General features: G+C 35.8%; 1 protein-coding gene across 1 annotated transcript in view; it reads left to right on the forward strand.

The window, feature by feature from the left end:
* LOC137817239 (probable inactive ATP-dependent zinc metalloprotease FTSHI 5, chloroplastic) overlaps positions 1-20,270 on the forward strand; it is a 41,112-nt gene that overhangs the window by 9,255 nt on the left and 11,587 nt on the right. Inside the window, exons 6-15 of the mRNA XM_068620485.1 lie at positions 4,354-4,443; positions 4,533-4,664; positions 8,576-8,749; positions 9,701-9,822; positions 9,916-10,117; positions 10,958-11,086; positions 17,706-17,888; positions 18,076-18,195; positions 19,126-19,311; positions 19,443-19,517. Of these exons, the coding sequence (XP_068476586.1) occupies positions 4,354-4,443; positions 4,533-4,664; positions 8,576-8,749; positions 9,701-9,822; positions 9,916-10,117; positions 10,958-11,086; positions 17,706-17,888; positions 18,076-18,195; positions 19,126-19,311; positions 19,443-19,517 (1,413 nt within the window). The remainder of the gene's footprint in view (positions 1-4,353; positions 4,444-4,532; positions 4,665-8,575; positions 8,750-9,700; positions 9,823-9,915; positions 10,118-10,957; positions 11,087-17,705; positions 17,889-18,075; positions 18,196-19,125; positions 19,312-19,442; positions 19,518-20,270) is intronic.

The raw sequence follows: 20,270 nt of genomic DNA on the forward strand, positions 1-20,270 counted from the left end.
AATAACTGAAAGAAAACTCTGGTGGTACATAGAAAGTTTGTTGTAGACACAAATTGGGATATAGGATATTTGGCATAAGATCTTTTTTCTTTTCTCAAGGTAATAGGTAAATCATCTAGGTTAGGTTCATTTAAGGTGTCCTCAAGAGTCTCACGAGTATAAGTTCTTACCTCCGGTTCGAAAAATTGAAGTTGTTGTTCGACGAGGACATGTTCTTTTTCATTCGTTGATATTGTTTCCCAAAGTATTTGTCCTCATTATTCTTCCCTAGTAATGATGCTGGCACAGGGTCTTTGTTATTCTCCCTAAGAATGAATCCTACAACAAAGGAAAATGTGACAACTCAAGGACCTTAGCTGCTTGAATACTCTCCTCCTGATGCTGAGAACTAGGAAAGAAAGACTCTGTTTCATGGAAGGTGACATCCTTGGAAACATAAACTTTGACTTTGAGGGTGATAACATTTGTACCCTTTTTTGTTGGGGGCATAACCGATGAAGACACATTTGATGGCACGAGGATCTAACATACCCCGATAAGGACTATGGACATGGACAAAAGCAGGACAACCAAAGACATGATTCTGAAGACTAGTCAAAATGAGAATAGAATGTGTACCGATCAGGTCATCGGGTGTGATGACGTGGACATCAAGTGACTATGTGGGGCGTACTTGGCGGGATACGTGGTCAAGAAAAAGATGAGTGGCTAAGAAGTTAACATAGTCGCCGTTTTGTGGAAGCGGCGTTCTTCAGCGTACATAGGCGGTTGTCACCAGATTTTCATATCATCGCCGTGTTAGGTAATGGAAGATCAGGTGGTCAGAGATCGCCGTAAGAAGCACATCGCCGGGTGTTTCGGTAAAGCTTACTTAAAAGCTGTTGGGAAGTTCGGGTGTATAAGTTCGGTGGATATGTTTATTAGCATCAACACAAAACATAGAAAGTTGAGATACAAGATGCTCATGTCCTAGCATGAGAGGTGAGTTGGAGGAAGCAGCTTGCTCATCGGTGATGGGGTTGCCCAGAATGGACATTCATTGATGACGAGGTTTCCTTAGCTAGAACGTGCATGGCGTGTCAGTAAAGAAGGTGGCACTTGGCAATACTACAGAGATGGTGTACTTTGTTGCATCCCAGTGTGCACTCCAGGGTGTGTTACGCGCTAGGTTATTTTCTTGTATGGGCAACTTAGTCGTGTAACGAGATACATAGAAATGACGCTTAAGTTACCTCCGCCCAGATGATGACACGTGTAGAGTTGGATGCGAGTCACGTGTCCAAAGTGTAACTGTCTGGAGAGAGAAAATCCAGGTATAAAAATTGAACTTAACAGAATTACAGGGTACACATTTCATTACGATTCATTTTCTCACAGAGAGCACTTGAACGCGGTTCTACAGAGTCTAGTTTCTCTGAGTTTTTGGTGTTCTTGTTGTTGACTTGAGCGTCGGAGTGCCACCGGCCGTAGTGGCGCCATTCTGTCATTTCAGGTTCTAGCAGAGGAATTCTGGAGCAAGGATTTGAGGTACACGTGGCGTTGTAGCTGGTGAGTAAATATCGTGACGAGGCAGCATTCTTGCGTTTAATCAACTGGCCGGATCAGAAGGATAGAATGTGGTCATAAGCAATAAAGTGACAATCAAGACCGCTTCCCCTCAGTAAGATATAGGAACAGACGTTTGGAAGAGTAGAGCTCTAGTAACCTCAAGAAGATGACAATTTTTCCTTTTTGCAACCCCATTTTGTTGAAGGGGTATTCACAAAGGTTAATTCATGAACAACTCCATTTTCCTTAAGGAACTTGGAATGATTTTGGTTCACATAGCTTGGGTAAACCTTCTAAACCTGGCAAGAGGTAATTGTTTAAGACCATACAAAACCTTATTAAGTCTGCACACCTTATTTTCTTCATTAACTGCACCATAACCAGGTAGAATCTTCATGTACACTCCTAACTCCAAGCTTCCATCCAAGAAATTATTTTTAACATCAAATTGATGCATCTCCCAACCAAGGAGCGCTCAACCAAGGATAGAATAATCCTAATTGTATTCATTTTTGCCATTGGAGTAAAAGTCTCCTCATAATCGATCTCATAGGTTTGGGTGTACCCTTTTGCAACGAAGCTTGTCTTATATTGATCCAATGTGCCGTTAGACTGATACTTAACTTTGTATATCCACCTACAACTCACTTCCTTCTTATCCTTTGGTCTCTCTACAATCTCCCAAGTCTCATTTCGTTCTAATGCATCCATTTCTTCATTCGTGGCTCGAACCCAATTCTCAACTTTTAAGGGTTCTTGTACTGATGTAGGGATTCTGATAAAATCTGCACTTAATTACAAAATAATTCTCTTGATTATGCAACAATAACTCAAAGCAGTATAATGTGGAGAGGGATTACAGGTAGAACATATACCTTTACGGATAGCAATAGGAAGATCAAGTTCAACTGTCAAAGGTTCAACTGTGGGAGCTGGAGGGGGATGAGGTGTTGGCAGAAGGGAGTTAGCAGATGGACGATGAGACGTTTGACGGCGACTATACACCTGAAGAGTTGGTGGCGGTGGTAAATCGTTAGGTGCACTAGGCACATCAAGAGGAATAGTAACTTGATTAGATGAAGACATAGAAGGAGAAGGACAAGACTTAAAGTAAAGGGAAGATTCACTGAAGGTGACATCTGCTGAAATAAAATAACGGTTTAAAGAACGTGAGAAACATTTATATCCTTTTTGTGATCTAGTGAACCCTAAAAAGACACATTTGTGTGACTTAGGAGATAATTTATCAACATCAGGACTAAAATTATGAACAAAGCATGTGGACCCAAAAGCTTTGGGAGATAAAGAGTGGAGAGGGTCATGTAGAAATAAAATAGAATAAAGAATTTTGTCATCTAAAACTGTGAGAAGATTTTGACACACCATAAAGACGTTCAGTATCATTGGTGTATAATAATTTTGCTTGTTCCCAAACTTCTGAACATGTCTCATAGGTACGAAAAATTTGTTTTAAAGATGAGTACATCAATTTTCAACCAACGGGAAACCTCATTTTCAGCAACATTAGGATGGGTAAATGATCAACATAACCTTGACTCTTAAGCCATAATTTAATATCTGATGCCCAAGTGTCATAATTGGTTCCATCCAATTTGTCAATGGAGAGATGAACATTGACATAATTAGTATAAATAGACGGATTCGACATAATGACAGCGGAAGAAGCCACAGTGACAGCGGGAGCGGAAGAAGCCATAGAGGATAAGGACAAATCCAGTCATCGGTCAATTGGTTGCAGCAACAAAGATGAAGGCTCCAACAGCTATTCCAGCACCGGTGCTCGCTCCTGCGAGGGTCCGGCGGTGGCTGGAAAATTCCAGTGAACCGTGGGTTTACCAATAAAAATTGAACTCTAACCCTATGCTCTAGATACCATATTAAAGGAAAAGAAAGAATAGGATAAATCCCTTATGTATACACATAGGGTTATGTTTATATAGGAAAAGAAACATATGGGCTAAGTCCATTATATAAATATGAAATATCTAACGATATCTATAATATCTCATAATATCTAATTATATCTAACAGTTAAAAACTTATTTGGTTTGATTCCTTTGTTGTTTTTTGGCATGATGATTGGCTTGTTTGCTATTTTGGGATTGTTTATTGGTTGTTTTGTTGCAGCTTTTGCTTCTGAGTTTTGGACCTCTTGGTTATTAAATCTAATCAGAACATGTTTTAAAGTTTAGGTGTTTTTATTTACTTATTAGAATATATATATATTGGTGCATACAATTTGTATGATCTAACTTGAGGGGGAATTTTCAGAAAAGTTCTTTTTTTTATCTATTGTACAGCTTTATAAAATCTGATATTTTGTTGTATCTCAGTCCATAGGTTCCCGTGGGGTGTGGGTTTTTACCCCTCTTTTTGTATTTTTGCTCAGAACACACACCAAGTGAGTTTGATCTAGATTACCCCTATCTATTAAATTAAAGTTTCAGAAGGTAAATTGGGCTTAGTTTGTCCGTGCTTTAGTCCTTATAACTCTTGTGTGACTGGGCATGTTACAGGTTAAGCTTTTAGGTGGGTTGGTTCTTGACACTCTCATTTTTAGTGCTTTCTCTAATGTATGTGGTTGTTATATCATCAGATATGATACTAATTTATCTTGTTGCAGACACACCTAAAAAATAAAAATTGGGTGGTCCTAAGCCAGTATAGTTTGTATTTGTCGGTCTGTACCTGTATTAAATGGAATGAGGACCAGTGCACAGATTTATGTTACCATGGTGCAAGATTTAATTGAGTATTAATTCTCTCTTTTTGGCTATCTTGCAGAAGTATTACATTTCTCAAAAATTGAAAAAAATCAAGCAGAGGAGAAAGGATGGCATTGATCCCATAAAGACCGCATTTGAACAGATGAAGGTTAAAGCTTGAGAACTTTTTATTCTATGTTTTAATACTGGATAATACTCTCATCTAGGAAACAACTGAGACTTATAGCTGTTCTGCAGCGGGTGAAGAAACCACCAATACCATTGAAGAACTTTGCTAGTGTTGAGTCTATGAAAGAGGAAATCAATGAAGTTGTGGCATTTTTGCAGAATCCAAGCGCATTCCAGGAAATGGGTGCACAGGCGCCTCGGGTATGATATTGCATGAAGATTCTTTTTTTGTTATTCTATATATTCTTGCAAAATTGGGATGTGATAACTTTCTTTATCAATTTTTAGGTTTTTCCTGCACCCTTGTAAATTGATGCACAAAAATATTTGTTTTCAATTAAAGAAACCTTGAAATTACTCAAACCTGCTTAAGTTAAGCCTATTTATTTAGTTCAGTTAAGGGTGAGAAAGGCTATGAGATTTTAAGTTAATAATTCTTGTTAATTTTCTTTCACTCACCCCTTCCTCTTCTCTGATTAAAAAAAGTGGACAAAAAAATAAATTGAAGTCACCGTCTTCCATCCTTTGCTGTGTGCTTCATTCATCGAGTCAGTTTCTTGTGTTCCAATGAATTTCACAAGTTTATCATTTAATATTCATAATAGATCAACTGAAAAATATTATATTAAAATAAAAGAGAAGGAAAAATAGGATAAATCACTTGTGTATATTGAACACATAGGGGTTATGTTTATATGGAGAAAAAAAAATACAGGAAATATGGGCTAAGCCCATGTCTTCCATCCTTTGTTGTGTGCTTCATTCACCGAGTCAGTTTCTTGTGTTTTCCAATGAATTTCACAAGTTTATCATTTATTATTCATAATAGATCAACTGAAAAAAATTATATTAAAATAAAGGAGAAGGAAAAATAGGATAAATCCCTTGTGAACACATAGGGTTATGTTTATATAGAAAAAAACAAACAAACAGAAAATATGGGCTAAGTCTATTATAAAGATAGAAATATCTAACAATATCAAACAATATCTAATAATATCTAATAATATCTAATAATATCTAACAAATTAAAACCTGGTCAAATTGATGTCTATTTGTTGACAAGTTCCTTACTTCACTTTAATTCTATTATGCTCTTCATTGTCTTATTGTCAGCTGTGTTTATATATGTTAACTTGCTTGAATGGCACCTATTGCATTTGGTTCTAAGGAGAAGTGAGGTCTTGTTGCTTCGTTTGCAATGGGAGGGAAGGGAAATATGAGCAATATAATACTGTTATATATCCTTGTAAATGCTATTGAAGGAGACTTAGAGGTATGATAATATTTCAATGTAATTATCTTAGAACAATTCTGAAATTCGAAACACTTCCCCTACCTTTCCAGGGGAATAGGCGTGGATAGAGTTTGGCTCCCTTATTTTTCAATTCCTGCCAAATTTACTCCCCCTACTCCAAAGAAGCTTCACATTAGGATCTATAGAATTGTCACTTGGGCGACAACCAAGTATGCCAAATTTTATGAGGATGTCAATGGCATATTTTTCTAAGAAATTAAAACAGCAGTAAATTATTGGGAACTTCAATGCCAAGGAAGTACTTGAGTAGACCAAAGTCCTATGTTTGAGATTGACTATGGAGATTAGACTTGAGAGATGCATGATCCCGTTAGAATCATAACCGATGATGACAATATCATTAACATATACAATAAGATAGATGCAAAGTCTAGATATAGAATGAAGGTGAAAGACTAAGGGATCAACTTCATTAGTCATACCAAAGTGAAGCAGAGCAAAGGAGATTTCCACCAAATCATGCCCAAGGAGATTGCTTTAAATCATACAAGGAATGGTGCAACCTACATATAAGGCGTTAGATTTTGGAGAATGTAAAATCGGGTTGTTCCATATGCACATCTTCTTGCTATGCTCCATGAAAAAAAACTTTTGTATGTCCAATAACGAAATGGCAAATGATGAATGACAACCAATAGTGAGGAAATGACGAACAAAAGTAAAGAAGTATCACCATAATCAAGTCTAAGAATTAGAACATAACCCTTAGTTATCGCGAACTTTGTAGCGGTCAATAGTGTCATCTAATGCTATCTTGATTGTATAATGCCATTGACACCCAAAAGTGGATTTGTTCGCAGGCAAGGGGACAAGCTTCCTTGTGTTGCTAGCTTATAAAGCAACCATTTCTACTTGCATAAACTTTGTTCCAATTGTGGTCAACCATGACATCACCTATAGACTAGGGAGACAAAATCCAAAGAAGAGATAAAAGAGTAATAGGAGGGACATAGACAATTAGAGTGATGTTTAGGATTAAAATTACAAGTGTACATAATACATTTGTTAAGTGTTAAAGAGAGTTTGGGTGCATGAGACAATAGTGGAATGACATTTGGAGCAAGAGATTACGATGTAGTATTTGCTAGAGGGGGTGCCAAGTGAGTATGTGTCATGATATTTGAGTAATGGAGTTGATTAAGGAATATAAATTGGTGCTAGAACAGGAGCAAGAAGTGGGGTTGGAAGTATAGGTGGAACCTCTTGAGGAATATCTTCAATGATGGAAGAAAAGAAAGGAGTATTTTTAAGAAAGTAAAATCAAAGTTCTTATAGAAACATATGCAGCCTTTCTAGAGACAAAAGTAATAAGAAAAATATATTTTAGGAATTTTGTTGACAATGTATTTTTATTTATAGTGAGGTCATGGTTGAAACATGTACTCCCAAAGACACGTAAAGGAATGGGTTGAAGGTCCTATTTACTATTCAAGATAAATTAAGGAATCTGATTGTTTAGGATTGATGAGAGCATGTCATTAATTAGATCTCATGTAGTAAGAATGGCATACTCCTGAAAATGTTGTGGGACATTTTAATGAAAGGGGTATGAGCCGTTTCCACTACATGATGATTGTTGAGTTCAACAACTTTGTTTTATTGTGGTCTATGGGCACATGATGTTTGAGGAAAAATCCCTGTGAGATCTTAAAACACAATTGATCACTTGAGGACTAGATATCTCCAACATAAAGGTTGCAGGATTGCATATATTTGAAGGGTTTGATAGCAATTGAATAATGATGATCCAATAGGCAAACAACATTTCCATACTTGAGCAAAACTCAACCGGAAAGCTAACTTATGGGGTGAGAATTGTCATTACTTATAACATTTCCATAAGTTTGACTAGTTGATGTAAAATTTACAAGACTCCAATAAATAACGTTTCCATGAGAGCTTTAATATTTACCTTTGACTTTGAAAATCGGACCACACTAATCTATCATATTAGGAAGCCGATGAGCAATTCAACTGTTCAATGAATGACATGGCTGGTCTGGATAAAAAGGTAAAAGAATTGGTAAAAGTAGTAAAAATAAGTTAAAATTGACAAAAGAAATGGTACCTAAAGGGTCAACAAAAAACACCCAATACAACATTATTTTAATTTTTTCTTAAAAAAGTCAAAATTCAACCTAAAGAAATTTCTGATTTTCTTTTTTTTTCTAAATGTAAACTAGTCCTTCTTAATAGATATTATTACTAGTGTATTGTTGAAACTTAGACATAAATATTATGATATATTTGATTTGAAGTTTTATGCATTCTTTGAATATTAAGAACCTATAAATTATCTTTGATTTCTAGTTTTTAGCTTATTAATTTATGCTATTATATTTTTTGATATTGTTTTATTAATACCTATTCAAGTTCAACTATAATCAAACCATTGAACTTTGAATTTTTTTATTGATCTGTTTGGTTTTAAAATATTGGTATTTACTCCCCTCCCTTGGTCTATAGCTTTTGGCATTTAATTAAGTCGTTTTGTTTTCAATTCAACTTTGACACACTATCTTAGCTCACCTTGGTCTTGCTGTTGGGCCATATATAGTTGTTTAATCCTTCAAACCTCACTCTTGATGTCCAGTCTTTGGCCATCCTCTAGTCTTTGGGTTGAATTAAACATATTTTGTTCTCTATTCTAATGATGATATTTCTTAGCAATATAAACTTGTAGTTGATTGCCTTTCCAACATTTTGGTGACCCAGTCATCAAATAACTAATATCTCATACTCTTTGGTTTGAAACACCAATAGCAACTCTTGGGAACTGTTTTCTGTATTGCAGGGTGTTCTTATTGTAGGTGAGAGAGGTACTGGTAAGACTTCTCTAGCATTGGCTATTGCTGCTGAGGCTAAGGTTCCTGTTGTTGAAATTAAGGCCCAGCAATTGGAGGCTGGGCTGTGGGTTGGACAAAGTGCCTCCAATGTCCGTGAATTGTTTCAGACAGCAAGAGATCTGGTTATCCTCTTTAAACCAGCTTAATATTTATTTCTTATGTTCTTATCTTTCACCATTTTTATGCCTAATTATGAGTCTAATACGTTATCAATTATATAAGTAAATCTATATGAACTTCTCATGGTTTAGTTTCATTTGGCCTTTATTGCTACTGTACCTTGATACACTTGATTCAGTCAGTTTATGCATCATACATTTGTTCATTTGGCCTTTATGTTAATATGTTCATTCCGACAATCTTGGAACTGGACTGGAATGGGTGGCCAAACATCAACTGGCCCCACTTCTGGTACGGTTTCCTCCAAATTGGAGGTGAGTCAAAACCTTTTCAAAGATAGGTTAAATTGGAAATAATAGTAAATATATTTATATTTTCAACTCTCTCAAATGATGCATGTAATCTTTATTTTCTGTTAGATATTATGAGATATTATAGATATTGTTAGATATTTTTATCTATGTAATGGACTTAGCCCATATTTTCTATATGTTTCTTTTTATATATTGTTAGATATGATTAGATATTGTTAGATATTATGAGTTATTATAGATATTGTTAGATATTATGACTTATTATAGATATTTCTATTTATGTAATGAATTTAACCCATATGTTTTTTTTTTCAATATAAACATAACCTATGTCTTCAATATTCACAAGGAATTTACCCTATTCTTTCTTTTCTTTTAATACATGCTAAAAAATTAACATTGTTATCAAACACATTTACCTATCTTTCTAATGTAGACAATGTAGATAATGTTTTGTTATCAAACACATTTACCTATCCTTCTCATCCATTTTTTCTCCCTGTTTGGTGTCCAATTTTTGTAACTTATTTTCTATTTATGCATGCTATATATTGTATGTTGTCTGGTTGAATGAGTTTGTTGATTTTTTAACCTACATTATGTCTCCTCATTTCCTGATTTGTTTGTTGCTTTTTGTAGGCTCCTGTGATAATATTTGTGGAGGATTTTGATCTGTTTGCTGGTGTACGTGGTACATATATTCATACCAAAAATCAAGATCATGAAACTTTCATCAATCAACTCCTCGTGGAACTTGATGGGTAACCTGTAGTCTTTGCTTGTTTTGACAGTCAGAGAATGAAAATATGCCATATGTGCAGGAGTAAGTTATAACTGGTTGATATTCAATGCAGATTTGAGAAACAGGATGGGGTTGTTTTGATGGCTACTACAAGAAATCTCAAGCAAATTGATGAGGCCTTGCAGAGGCCTGGTCGCATGGATAGAATATTTCATCTTCAAAGACCGACACAAGCCGAGAGAGAAAAAATATTATACTTGGCAGCAAAGGAAACCATGGATAATCAGCTTATTGATTATGTTGACTGGAAAAAGGTTTTTCCTACCTTCTCTTTTTCAAATAGAACAGTGCTCCACCAAGAATATGGTGAAAGTTTCAACTAGGGTGATGGTAAGAATCCCACAAAGGATGAAAGAAAGGTACAACAAAGAATAAGAAACATGTTTAATCTGCAAGGCTGAGTACCCAGTCTCTGTGAAGGAAATGGTGATTCTACTGAACAACCATGAATACAGCACAAAAAACCATTTAAGTAATAAATAAGTGTAAGGGAACAAGGACAGTGTTGGAGGGTTTAACATTTTGCTCCAACTAAATACACCAAATAACCACAAATTTACACCACCAAAAGATTTTATTCTCATTGTGCCTACCAAGAAACCGAAATATTTTGAAATAAGAAAGTAACTGCCTTACATTATTGAAATAAGTAGTCTTCTGTCTCTGAACTAGAAGTACTTATATATTTTGGGAGAGTGTGTATGATGCCATTGAATCTACAACAACTGTCATTTATAATTGATAGGGACTTGGGTATGGGATGCTTGGTGGAGTATTTAAGTGGTTGGTTGTCCCCCTTAAAATATAGAGGATTAATGATAAAGCAAATAAATGGCATGCAGAAAGGCAGGTGGGGATGTGGGGATTTGGTGATAGCTTATTGAATGATGATAGTTTACGTGTGAGCCTAAAAGGGAAACTACATAATTTGAATGCAAATGGACAATGACAAGGGAAACAGAAGATACCAAGAGTAACAAAAACAAATAACTTCACTAGGTTCATAACTGATAACTAGTTTATCAAAAGTCTTATGTTATAACTAATGTTTGTTCCTACCTTTGGACTTAAAAAACTGTTCATTAAATTTTCAGGTTGCTGAGAAGACAGCTCTTTTACGGCCTATAGAATTAAAAATTGTTCCAATGGCTTTAGAAGGAAGTGCCTTCCGGAGCAAAGTTCTTGACACAGATGAATTGATGGGCTACTGTGGTTTTTTTGCAGTAAGTATTTGCTTATTGGGGTACTTAATTTTCACAAACTTAAATAGGAAAAAGTTAACTTACCTTTGTCTCGTCTTAACAGAGTTTCTATGTATTAAAGAAAAAGAAAGAATAGGGTAAATCCCTTGTGTATATTGAACACATAGGGTTATGTTTATATAGGAAAAAGAAACATATGGGCTAAGCCCATTACATAAATATGAGATATCTAACAATATCTATAATATCTCATAATATCAAATAATATATAATTATATCTAATAATATCTAACACTCCCCCTCAAGCTGGTGCATATAGATCATATGTACCCAGCTTGTTACAAATGTAATCAATCCTAGGTCCTCGTAAGGGTTTAGTAAAAATATCTGCTAATTGATTATTTGAATTAACAAACTCAGTCTTGATATCTCCTGATATAATCTTTTCTCGAATGAAATGACAATCAATCTCAATATGTTTTGTCCTTTCATGAAAAACTGGATTTGAGCTAATATGGAGAGCAGCCTGATTATCACATATCAGTGTCATTTGAGTAACCTCTCCAAATTGCAATTCTTTAAGTAACTGTTTAAGCCAAATAAGCTCACAAGTAGTCGAGGCCATAGCTCTATATTCTGCTTCTGCACTAGATCTTGCCACAACACTTTGTTTCTTGCTCTTCCAAGAGATCAAGTTATCACCAATGGAGACACAATAACCAGAAGTTGACCTTCTATCAGATGGAGATCCTGCCCAATCAGCATCTGAATAACAAACGACTTTAGTATGGTTATTATGACCATATAACAAACCTTTTCCAGGAGAGCCTTTAATGTACTTCACTATACGAATGACTGCATTCCAATGATCTTCACATGGAGAATTAAGAAATTGACTCACCACACTGACTGCAAAGGAAATATCAGGACGAGTAACAGTGAGATAGTTCAATCTTCCAACTAATCTCCTATACTTCTCAGGATCTGAAAGAGGCTTCCCCTGATTGGGTAGAAGCTTGACGTTGGGATCCATGGGAGTATCAACAGATTTCGAATTCATCAACCCAATTTCCTCCAAAATATCTAATGCGTATTTTCTTTGAGAGATAACAATACCAGTATTGGATTGTGCTACCTCAATCCCCAAGAAATATCTGAGTTTGCCAAGATCTTTGGTCTGAAAGTGTTGACAAAGGTGTTGTTTTACTCGTGAGATGCCATGGTGATCACTGCCTGTAAGAACAATGTCATCAACATATACTACAAGATAGATACACCCAGCACTCGAGTGACGATAAAAAACTGAATGATCGCCTTCACTGCGAGTCATACCAAATTGTTGAACAACATTGCTAAATTTTCCAAACCAAGCCCTAGGAGACTGCTTGAGGCCATATAAGGATTTGCGAAGACGACATACCAATCCAGAAGACTCCCCCTGAGCAACAAAACGGGAGGTTGCTCCATATAAATTTCTTCCTGCAAATCCCCATTAAGAAAAGCATTTTTAACATCCAGTTGATAAAGAGGCCATTGTTGAAGAGCAGCCATAGCTATGAATAAGCGAACAGAGGCCATCTTTGCTACTGGAGAAAAAGTATCACCATAGTCTAAACCAAAAATTTGGGTATAACCCTTAGCCACAAGACGAGCTTTGAGACGATCAATAGTACCATCAGGACCAACTTTGATAGCAAAAATCCACCTGCAACCAACAACAGATTTCCTAGATGGTAAAGGAACAAGTTCCCAAGTTCCATTATTCTGAAGCGCATTCATTTCATCAAGCATGGCCCGACGCCAACCAGGATGGGCTAAGGCATCACCTACAGATTTTGGAATGGATACAGAAGAAATAGACGAAAGGCAGGTATAAAAGGGTTGAGATAGTCTATGGTAACTCAAAGCAGTATAATGTGGAGAGGGATTACGAGTAGAACGTATACCTTTACGGATAGCAATACGAAGATCAGGTTCAACAGTCGGAGGTTCAACTATAGGAGCCGGAGGGGGATGAGGTGTTGGCACCAGAATAGAGTCTGCTGATGGACGATGAGACGGTTGACGACGACTATACACCTGAAGAGTTGGCGGCGGTGGTGAATTGTTAGGAGCACTAGGCACAACAAGAGGAATATTAACTTGATTAGATGAAGAAATTGAAGGAGAAGGACAAGACTTAAAGTAAAGGGAGGATTCACTGAAGGTGACATCTGCTGAAATGAAATAACGGTTTAAAGACGGTGAGAAACATTTATACCCTTTTTGTGATCTAGTGAACCCTAAAAAGACACATTTGTGTGACTTAGGAGATAATTTATCTAGACCAGGACTAAAATTATGAACAAAACATGTGGACCCAAAAACTTTGGGAGGTAAAGAGTGGAGAGGGTCATGTGGAAATAAAATAGAATGAGGAATTTTGTTATCTAAAACTGAAGATGGCATGCGATTAATGAGATAACATGCACTAAGAACAGCATCACCCCAAAAACGCTGAGGAACATCACCATGGATTAAAATAGTACGAGTTGTTTCAACAAGATGTCTATTCTTGCGCTCAGCTACCCCATTTTGTTGAGGTGTATAAGCACATGAAGTTTGATGAAGAATACCATGAGAAGCCATAAAATTTTTAAAAGAATGAGAAAGATACTCACGTCCATTATCACTGCGCAAAATTCGGATGGAAATTCCAAATTGATTTTTAATTTCATTGTAAAATATTTGAAATATAGAAAACAACTCAGAACGGTTTTTCATTAAAAATACCCAAGTACATCTTGAATAATCATCAATAAAAGTAACAAAATACTGAAATCCTAAATTAGACTTAATACGACTTGGTCCCCAAATGTCAGAGTGAACTAAGGCAAAAGGAGATGAAGCACGTTGTGAGACACTACGAGGAAAAGAACTACGAATGTGTTTCCCTAACTGACACGACTCACACGATAAAGTAGACACATTAGACAAACTTGGAACAAGCTGTCGCATCTTGGCAAGACTAGGATGACCCAACCGAGCATGAATGAGAGATGGAGAATCCATAATTGCGCCAACATGTGCATAGATCTGTAGTTGATAAAGTCCATGAGACTCACATCCGGTGCCAATCATCCGTCCCGAACTCCGGTCCTGTAAAGTAACAGAATCTTTGGTAAAAGAAATAACACAGTCAAGGGAACGAGTGAGACGACTAATGGATAATAAGTTAAATGGAGACCCAGGGACATAAAGAACATTATCAATAGATAAAGATGAAAAAAGATTAATAGTACCAACACCATGTGATGGTACCCTATATCCATTGGCCATGGTAACTGAAGGTAAATAACCCGTAGTAGATAGGGAAGAGAAAAAAGATTTATTACCAGTAATGTGATCAGTGGCACCTGAATCTAGAACCCAAGGGCCATGGGAAGTGGAGTGAGTGAGGCCAACAAAAGATGTACCTGAATGTGCAACAGAAGCCGTGGAACTAGGGTTCTGACGATCCTCATACCATTTAAGAAATTCATTGAAAATAGCAGGCTGGCTTGGGGTATCAATTGAAGTATGGTCCATGGTAGAAGGTTGCACAGGGGCAATTTGAGCAACCGCAACAGATCTAGGAGGACGACCATGTAAGGCATAAGATCTGTCAATTTTGTGGCCAAGTTTGCCACAATGGTCACACTTGTGACGCCCTTTGCCCGGCTTGTGAGAGCGAGTACGATCATTATGCTGAGATACTAAAGCAGAAGAGTCATCAACATGAGACGTTATATCAGCGGTGTGTTTACGTGGCACGCGCAAAAGGGTATAACAAGTGGAAGTAAAATTGGGCACAATAGGAGATCCCAAAATTTGATCACGAACGTGAGAATAATCATCAGGAAGACCATGTAAACCCAATAACATGAAGAACTTGGATCTTTGTTCTAGTTCTTGAGAAGGAGTAGAGGCAGGAGGTAATAACTCGTTAAAATCATGAAGAAGAGCATGAAGTTTACCTAGATATTCTGCCATTGTACCATCAAGACGTTTGGGAGCAACAATTGTGAGAAGATTTTGACACACACCATAAAGACGTTGAGTATCATTTGTGTATAATAATTTTGCTTGTTCCCAAACTTCTGAACATGTTTCATAGGTACGAAAAATTTGTTTTAAAGATGAGTGAATGGTCGATTTGATAACAATGCATAATTGAGCATCAATTTTCGACCAACGACCAACCTCATTTTCAGCAAGAGTAGGATGAGTAAGATGATCAACATAACCTTGACTCTTAAGCCATAATTTAATATCTGATGCCCAAGTGTCATAATTGGTTCCATCCAATTTGTCAATGGAAAGATGAACATTGACGTAATTAGTATAAATAGATGAATCCGGCATAATGACTGAAGAAGAAGCCATAGTGGCAGCGGAAGCGGAAGAAGCCATAAAAGATAAGGACAAATCCAGTCACCGGTTAATTGGCGGGAGCAACAAAGATGAAGGCTCCGACAGCGATTCCGGCGGCGTCTCCGGCGAAGGTCCGGTGAAGGTCCGGTGAAGGTCCGGCGAAGGTCCGGCGAAGGTCCGGCGACGGGTCCGGCGAGACAGTGGGGTGGTGGCTGGAAAATTCCAGTGAATAGTGGATTCACCAATAAAAATTTAACCCTAAACCCTAAACTCTAACCTTATGCTCTAGATACCATATTAAAGAAAAAGAAAGAATAGGGTAAATCCCTTGTGTATATTGAACACATAGGGTTATGTTTATATAGAAAAAAGAAACATATGGGCTAAGCCCATTACATAAATATGAGATATCTAACAATATCTATAATATCTCATAATATCAAATAATATCTAATTATATCTAATAATATCTAACACTATGCAAAGAGAATTGAGAGCAAATGTGATCTGAATATTATTTATCCATATTTTTCAAGAGCAATAGGACAGTATTTATAGAGTACAGATGTCTTGTGTAACAAATTGGACAGTCTAACTATTCAGAATAACAAACTGAGAATCTTATCCAACTAACATAATTGGTAGCTTAGTAGTCAACAGCACATAGCAGCCACCCCTCCATAAATGCTAGAGTGGGATTGCAGGGGAAGATGACCATTATTTAGATTTTTGTGGTACCTATTATAATCTTTTAATATATATATATATATATATATTTCAATAGATTTTTATATTCTTTTTTACTTATTATTTATATATTTCTTATTATTACATTATTTAGTTTTTATTAATATTATTTAGTTTATATCACATATTATGCTTTTAGTTAATTATATAGTTATTATATTATATGCTAAACTTGAAATATTGTTTTGTTTATTAATTATATCATAGATTATGCTTTTTATACCAATGTTATCGAAATCTAGATCGTAGGATTGTCGATCTTTTGATTTTTTGGGAGCAAAACGTGCTGGATTGTAGGGGGGATCGGAAATTGGCCGGGTCAGAGTGATCCGGCGAGTCATGGGCCGGATCAGAGGATCTCTGAGTCTCTTCGATTCGTGACTCAGCCCATTAAAAAAAAACCTGAAAACGGGGCCCAGCCGAAACTTGGAGCTTCCTAAGAAGAGATTGCACCATAAGAGTTCAGCAGAAGCTATGAAATTGCTTTTTGGACCACTATGAAATAAGGGTTGGCCCTAGAAAGAGACAGACACTAGATGTGAAACGTTTATCATCAATATGCCATGTCCAATAAGCATTACAGTTTGCTTGAGATACGTTGGTGGCACTTCTAGGTTTAGAAGAAACTGATGAAGTTTGTCACCATGAAGCACATGTTTGTTCTGCTGCTTTCACACAGGATAGTTCTAGTCATCCAATGCTTTTGTAATTGGATAAAAGTGAATTGGGAGTGATTAAGTTATAACAGGATTTGGCGATCCTAATAAATTGTTAGATCTTGGTGTTAGGCTCTGAGGGTAGCCTAAAGTCAATGCATGAGTCTTAAAAGGTTCTTGAGGATTATTCAAAGATATGGCTCTGCCAATAGAGGTGATGGTGGTAAAAGAGTTGGCTTGTTTACTGTGGCCACAGCGAGCTTGGAGGTATAGGATTGAAAGCCATGTGAGACTCTCTCAAGCTCTAGATACTATAATATGGAAAGAATTCAAAGAGAAAAAGTGGCCGGAATATCATTCATTCATGCTCAAGGGAAATGTAACAAGCAGGGCAGTCTAACTAACTGACAGCTGTCAGAATAACTTACTGGCAGCAAAGAGGAGATGAATCTTAAATTTGTTTTTAGCTATTAGAATTAGTCATATTACCATAATATTTATCTGAACAATCCCTAATTAGTTGTTGATTATCAATTTTGCAGTCACATCTATTTATATTTTTTCTAAAAATACTATACAGAGGTGTGTGATCTGTTTTAAACATGATGAATTCAAACTTAATAATACAATAAGATAATGAATAATATGATTCATTTTACATCTTATTGTCCCTTTTTTTGTTGCAAATTTTCATATAATTCATTTTTATCAAGAAATAGAGCGAAAAAAGCAAATTGAAAACATTATTGCATAACCGCTATATAGAAATCACTTTCTTTTTATAGTCATAGTGTGTAGATAGTTTTTCCTGTATGAAGTGAAATATATTTACTATTTTTTCTTAGACTTTCAGCTCTATGATTCCCTCATGGTTGCGGAAGACCAAAAGTTTCAATAAGTTTAGCAAAGCAATGGTGAATCATCTTGGACTGACATTGAGAAAAGAAGATCTGCAGAATGTTGTTGATTTGATGGAACCATATAGCCAAATAAGCAATGGGATAGAGCTTTTGAGCCCTCCACTTGACGTAAGAAACTGTCATCTCCTCATAATACCTATTATTTTTTCAAAGCACGGTTTTGCCTTCTACTTATTTTCATATGTATTATTACTGAGTTTCTTCTTACACTTATTTGCTTATTTTTCTATTTTAGAAGATGAAAAATAATTGACTTGCTACAAATATAACTAAATGATGTTTCTTTGTCATTCAGTGGACAAGGGAAACCAAGTTTCCACATGCTGTCTGGGCAGCTGGTCGTGGTCTTACTGCTCTTTTATTACCAAATTTTGATGTTGTTGATAATCTTTGGCTTGAACCTCTATCATGGCAGGTTAGTCTCACTTATTATTAGACTGCTAAATATATTACCTGTCAATATGATAGCAATGCTTTTTAGTTATCAAACTTTCTAGTCTGTGCTTCAAAGGCCATTTCTACTGCTGTTGTAGCAAGGCTTTCTAGTTATATATTGTTGGCTTCTGTTATTTGCTAAGTATGACGACTGGATTTATAAATTAATCTGGACAACTAGCCAAGAGAAGAACTGCCAAACACACTGATTATTGGGTAAAATTCATGTGAGGTTTGCTAATCTGTGAGCCACTCTCTATTTTAGTATTTTTTTATTTAGAGGGGCAGCATGAATTTCACACAATAGTAAGAATGTATAAAAGAATGTTTGGTAGCATTCCTTGACTAGCCAATGCTTTGAAAGTAAATGTTCACAATAAATATATGTAACTGATTTTGGAAGACTAAATTTCTAGGTAGAATATTAATGAAGTTAAGTATTAAGATGTCTCTCTAGTTGATGTGGAATATCCAACACCCCCCTCATGCCGAAACCTTCCAATTCGTGTGTGAGATTATATATTATGGGTGGTCTGATAGCGGATGACCCGATAAGCCCAACAAACTCTCGTTAGGATAAATTCTAAATAGTTCTGATACCATATTAAGAAGTGAACTTTAAGCCCAACTCAACCTTATAAAACCGACTTATAAGTTGAGGTTTGCACCCACTTATATACTACTAAATTTCTTTATTTGTATTTCTGATAAAGAAATGGCTTACAAAGTAGCTTATAGGAAACCAACTATTGCTAGCCTGTATTCTCCAAACATGCTTCCTAGTCATTGTTGTAGTTACATTTCTGTTAGTTAAGGCCAATAGCGGAAAATATAGCTAATTTATTTTATTACTAAAAAAACTGACTTGTCATATTTATTTGTTTAAGATAGATTCTTGACAATTGTACAGGGAATTGGATGTACAAAAATCACAAAAGCAAGAAATGAGGGTTCCATCAATGGGAATTCAGAATCCAGATCATATATTGAAAAGAAGCTTGTGTTTTGTTTTGGTTCATATGTTGCATCGCAAATGTTACTTCCCTTTGGGGAAGAAAACTTACTTTCTATTTCTGAAATACAGCAGGCGCAAGAGGTTGGTTTATATTTGACTTAACTCAGTCAGCTAAATATCCGATTATTTTTTATATTATACTTTCTTGGAAAATGATAATATTAACCAAAGGATGTAAGTCTAAACTCTGACCATTCTGTTCTTTACAACAGATAGCTACTCGAATGGTCATTCAGTATGGGTGGGGACCTGATGACAGTCCTGCAATTTACTACCGTAGTAATGCGGTATATAGACCTCATGTGCATTTCAACTACTTATTTTTTTTCTTGATGTTGATTGTGTGATCATTGAAAAGTTTGATTGATTTATTTGATAGGTTTAAGCTTACTTTTAACATAGCACATCATTAATGTCTTTATTTCTCAAATGGGGTTAATAATATTCAATATGGTCACAGATATGTCTTCCTTTCTTTCTCAAACAGCATAAAAATTATTCAATATGGTTAGGAAGATTATTATATCTTTAGTGAAAATAAGTATTAAACTGCTAATAGAGCAAGCACTGCCCGACTTTATAAAAGAGGACAATAACGTAATGTTAGATAGGCAATCTCCCAAAAGAGCTACGTGATGTGGAATCTGAGATATAGAATGTGGATCAGTTACGAACATTAGGATTTTATGATTCAGAATAAATTATGGAGATATGAGTAAATGAGGAATGTTGTATCTGTCCATTTTTGTAGGATCAAATTAAGGGGAATGTCTGAATCAGATCAGATTTATTTTTTTAGCAATATCTCTCTTATTTTGTTTGCAGTTAATGTGTGATTTATTTTCCTTGCTTATAGCAGATTTGATCTGCATAACTTACAAGATGTGAACTATGTTATTGATATAATTTCAACGAGAATATTTTTCTAAATATAATATAATGGAAGCATAGTTGAACTAATGCAGTCCACAAATTTTGAATGGTTCAAGTTATGGATCCATGATTTAATGGGCACATGTATATGTCAGGCATTACTTCCC

Source organism: Phaseolus vulgaris, unplaced genomic scaffold (genome assembly GCF_000499845.2).
Source record: "Phaseolus vulgaris cultivar G19833 unplaced genomic scaffold, P. vulgaris v2.0 scaffold_23, whole genome shotgun sequence".
Classification (NCBI taxonomy): Eukaryota; Viridiplantae; Streptophyta; class Magnoliopsida; order Fabales; family Fabaceae; genus Phaseolus; species Phaseolus vulgaris.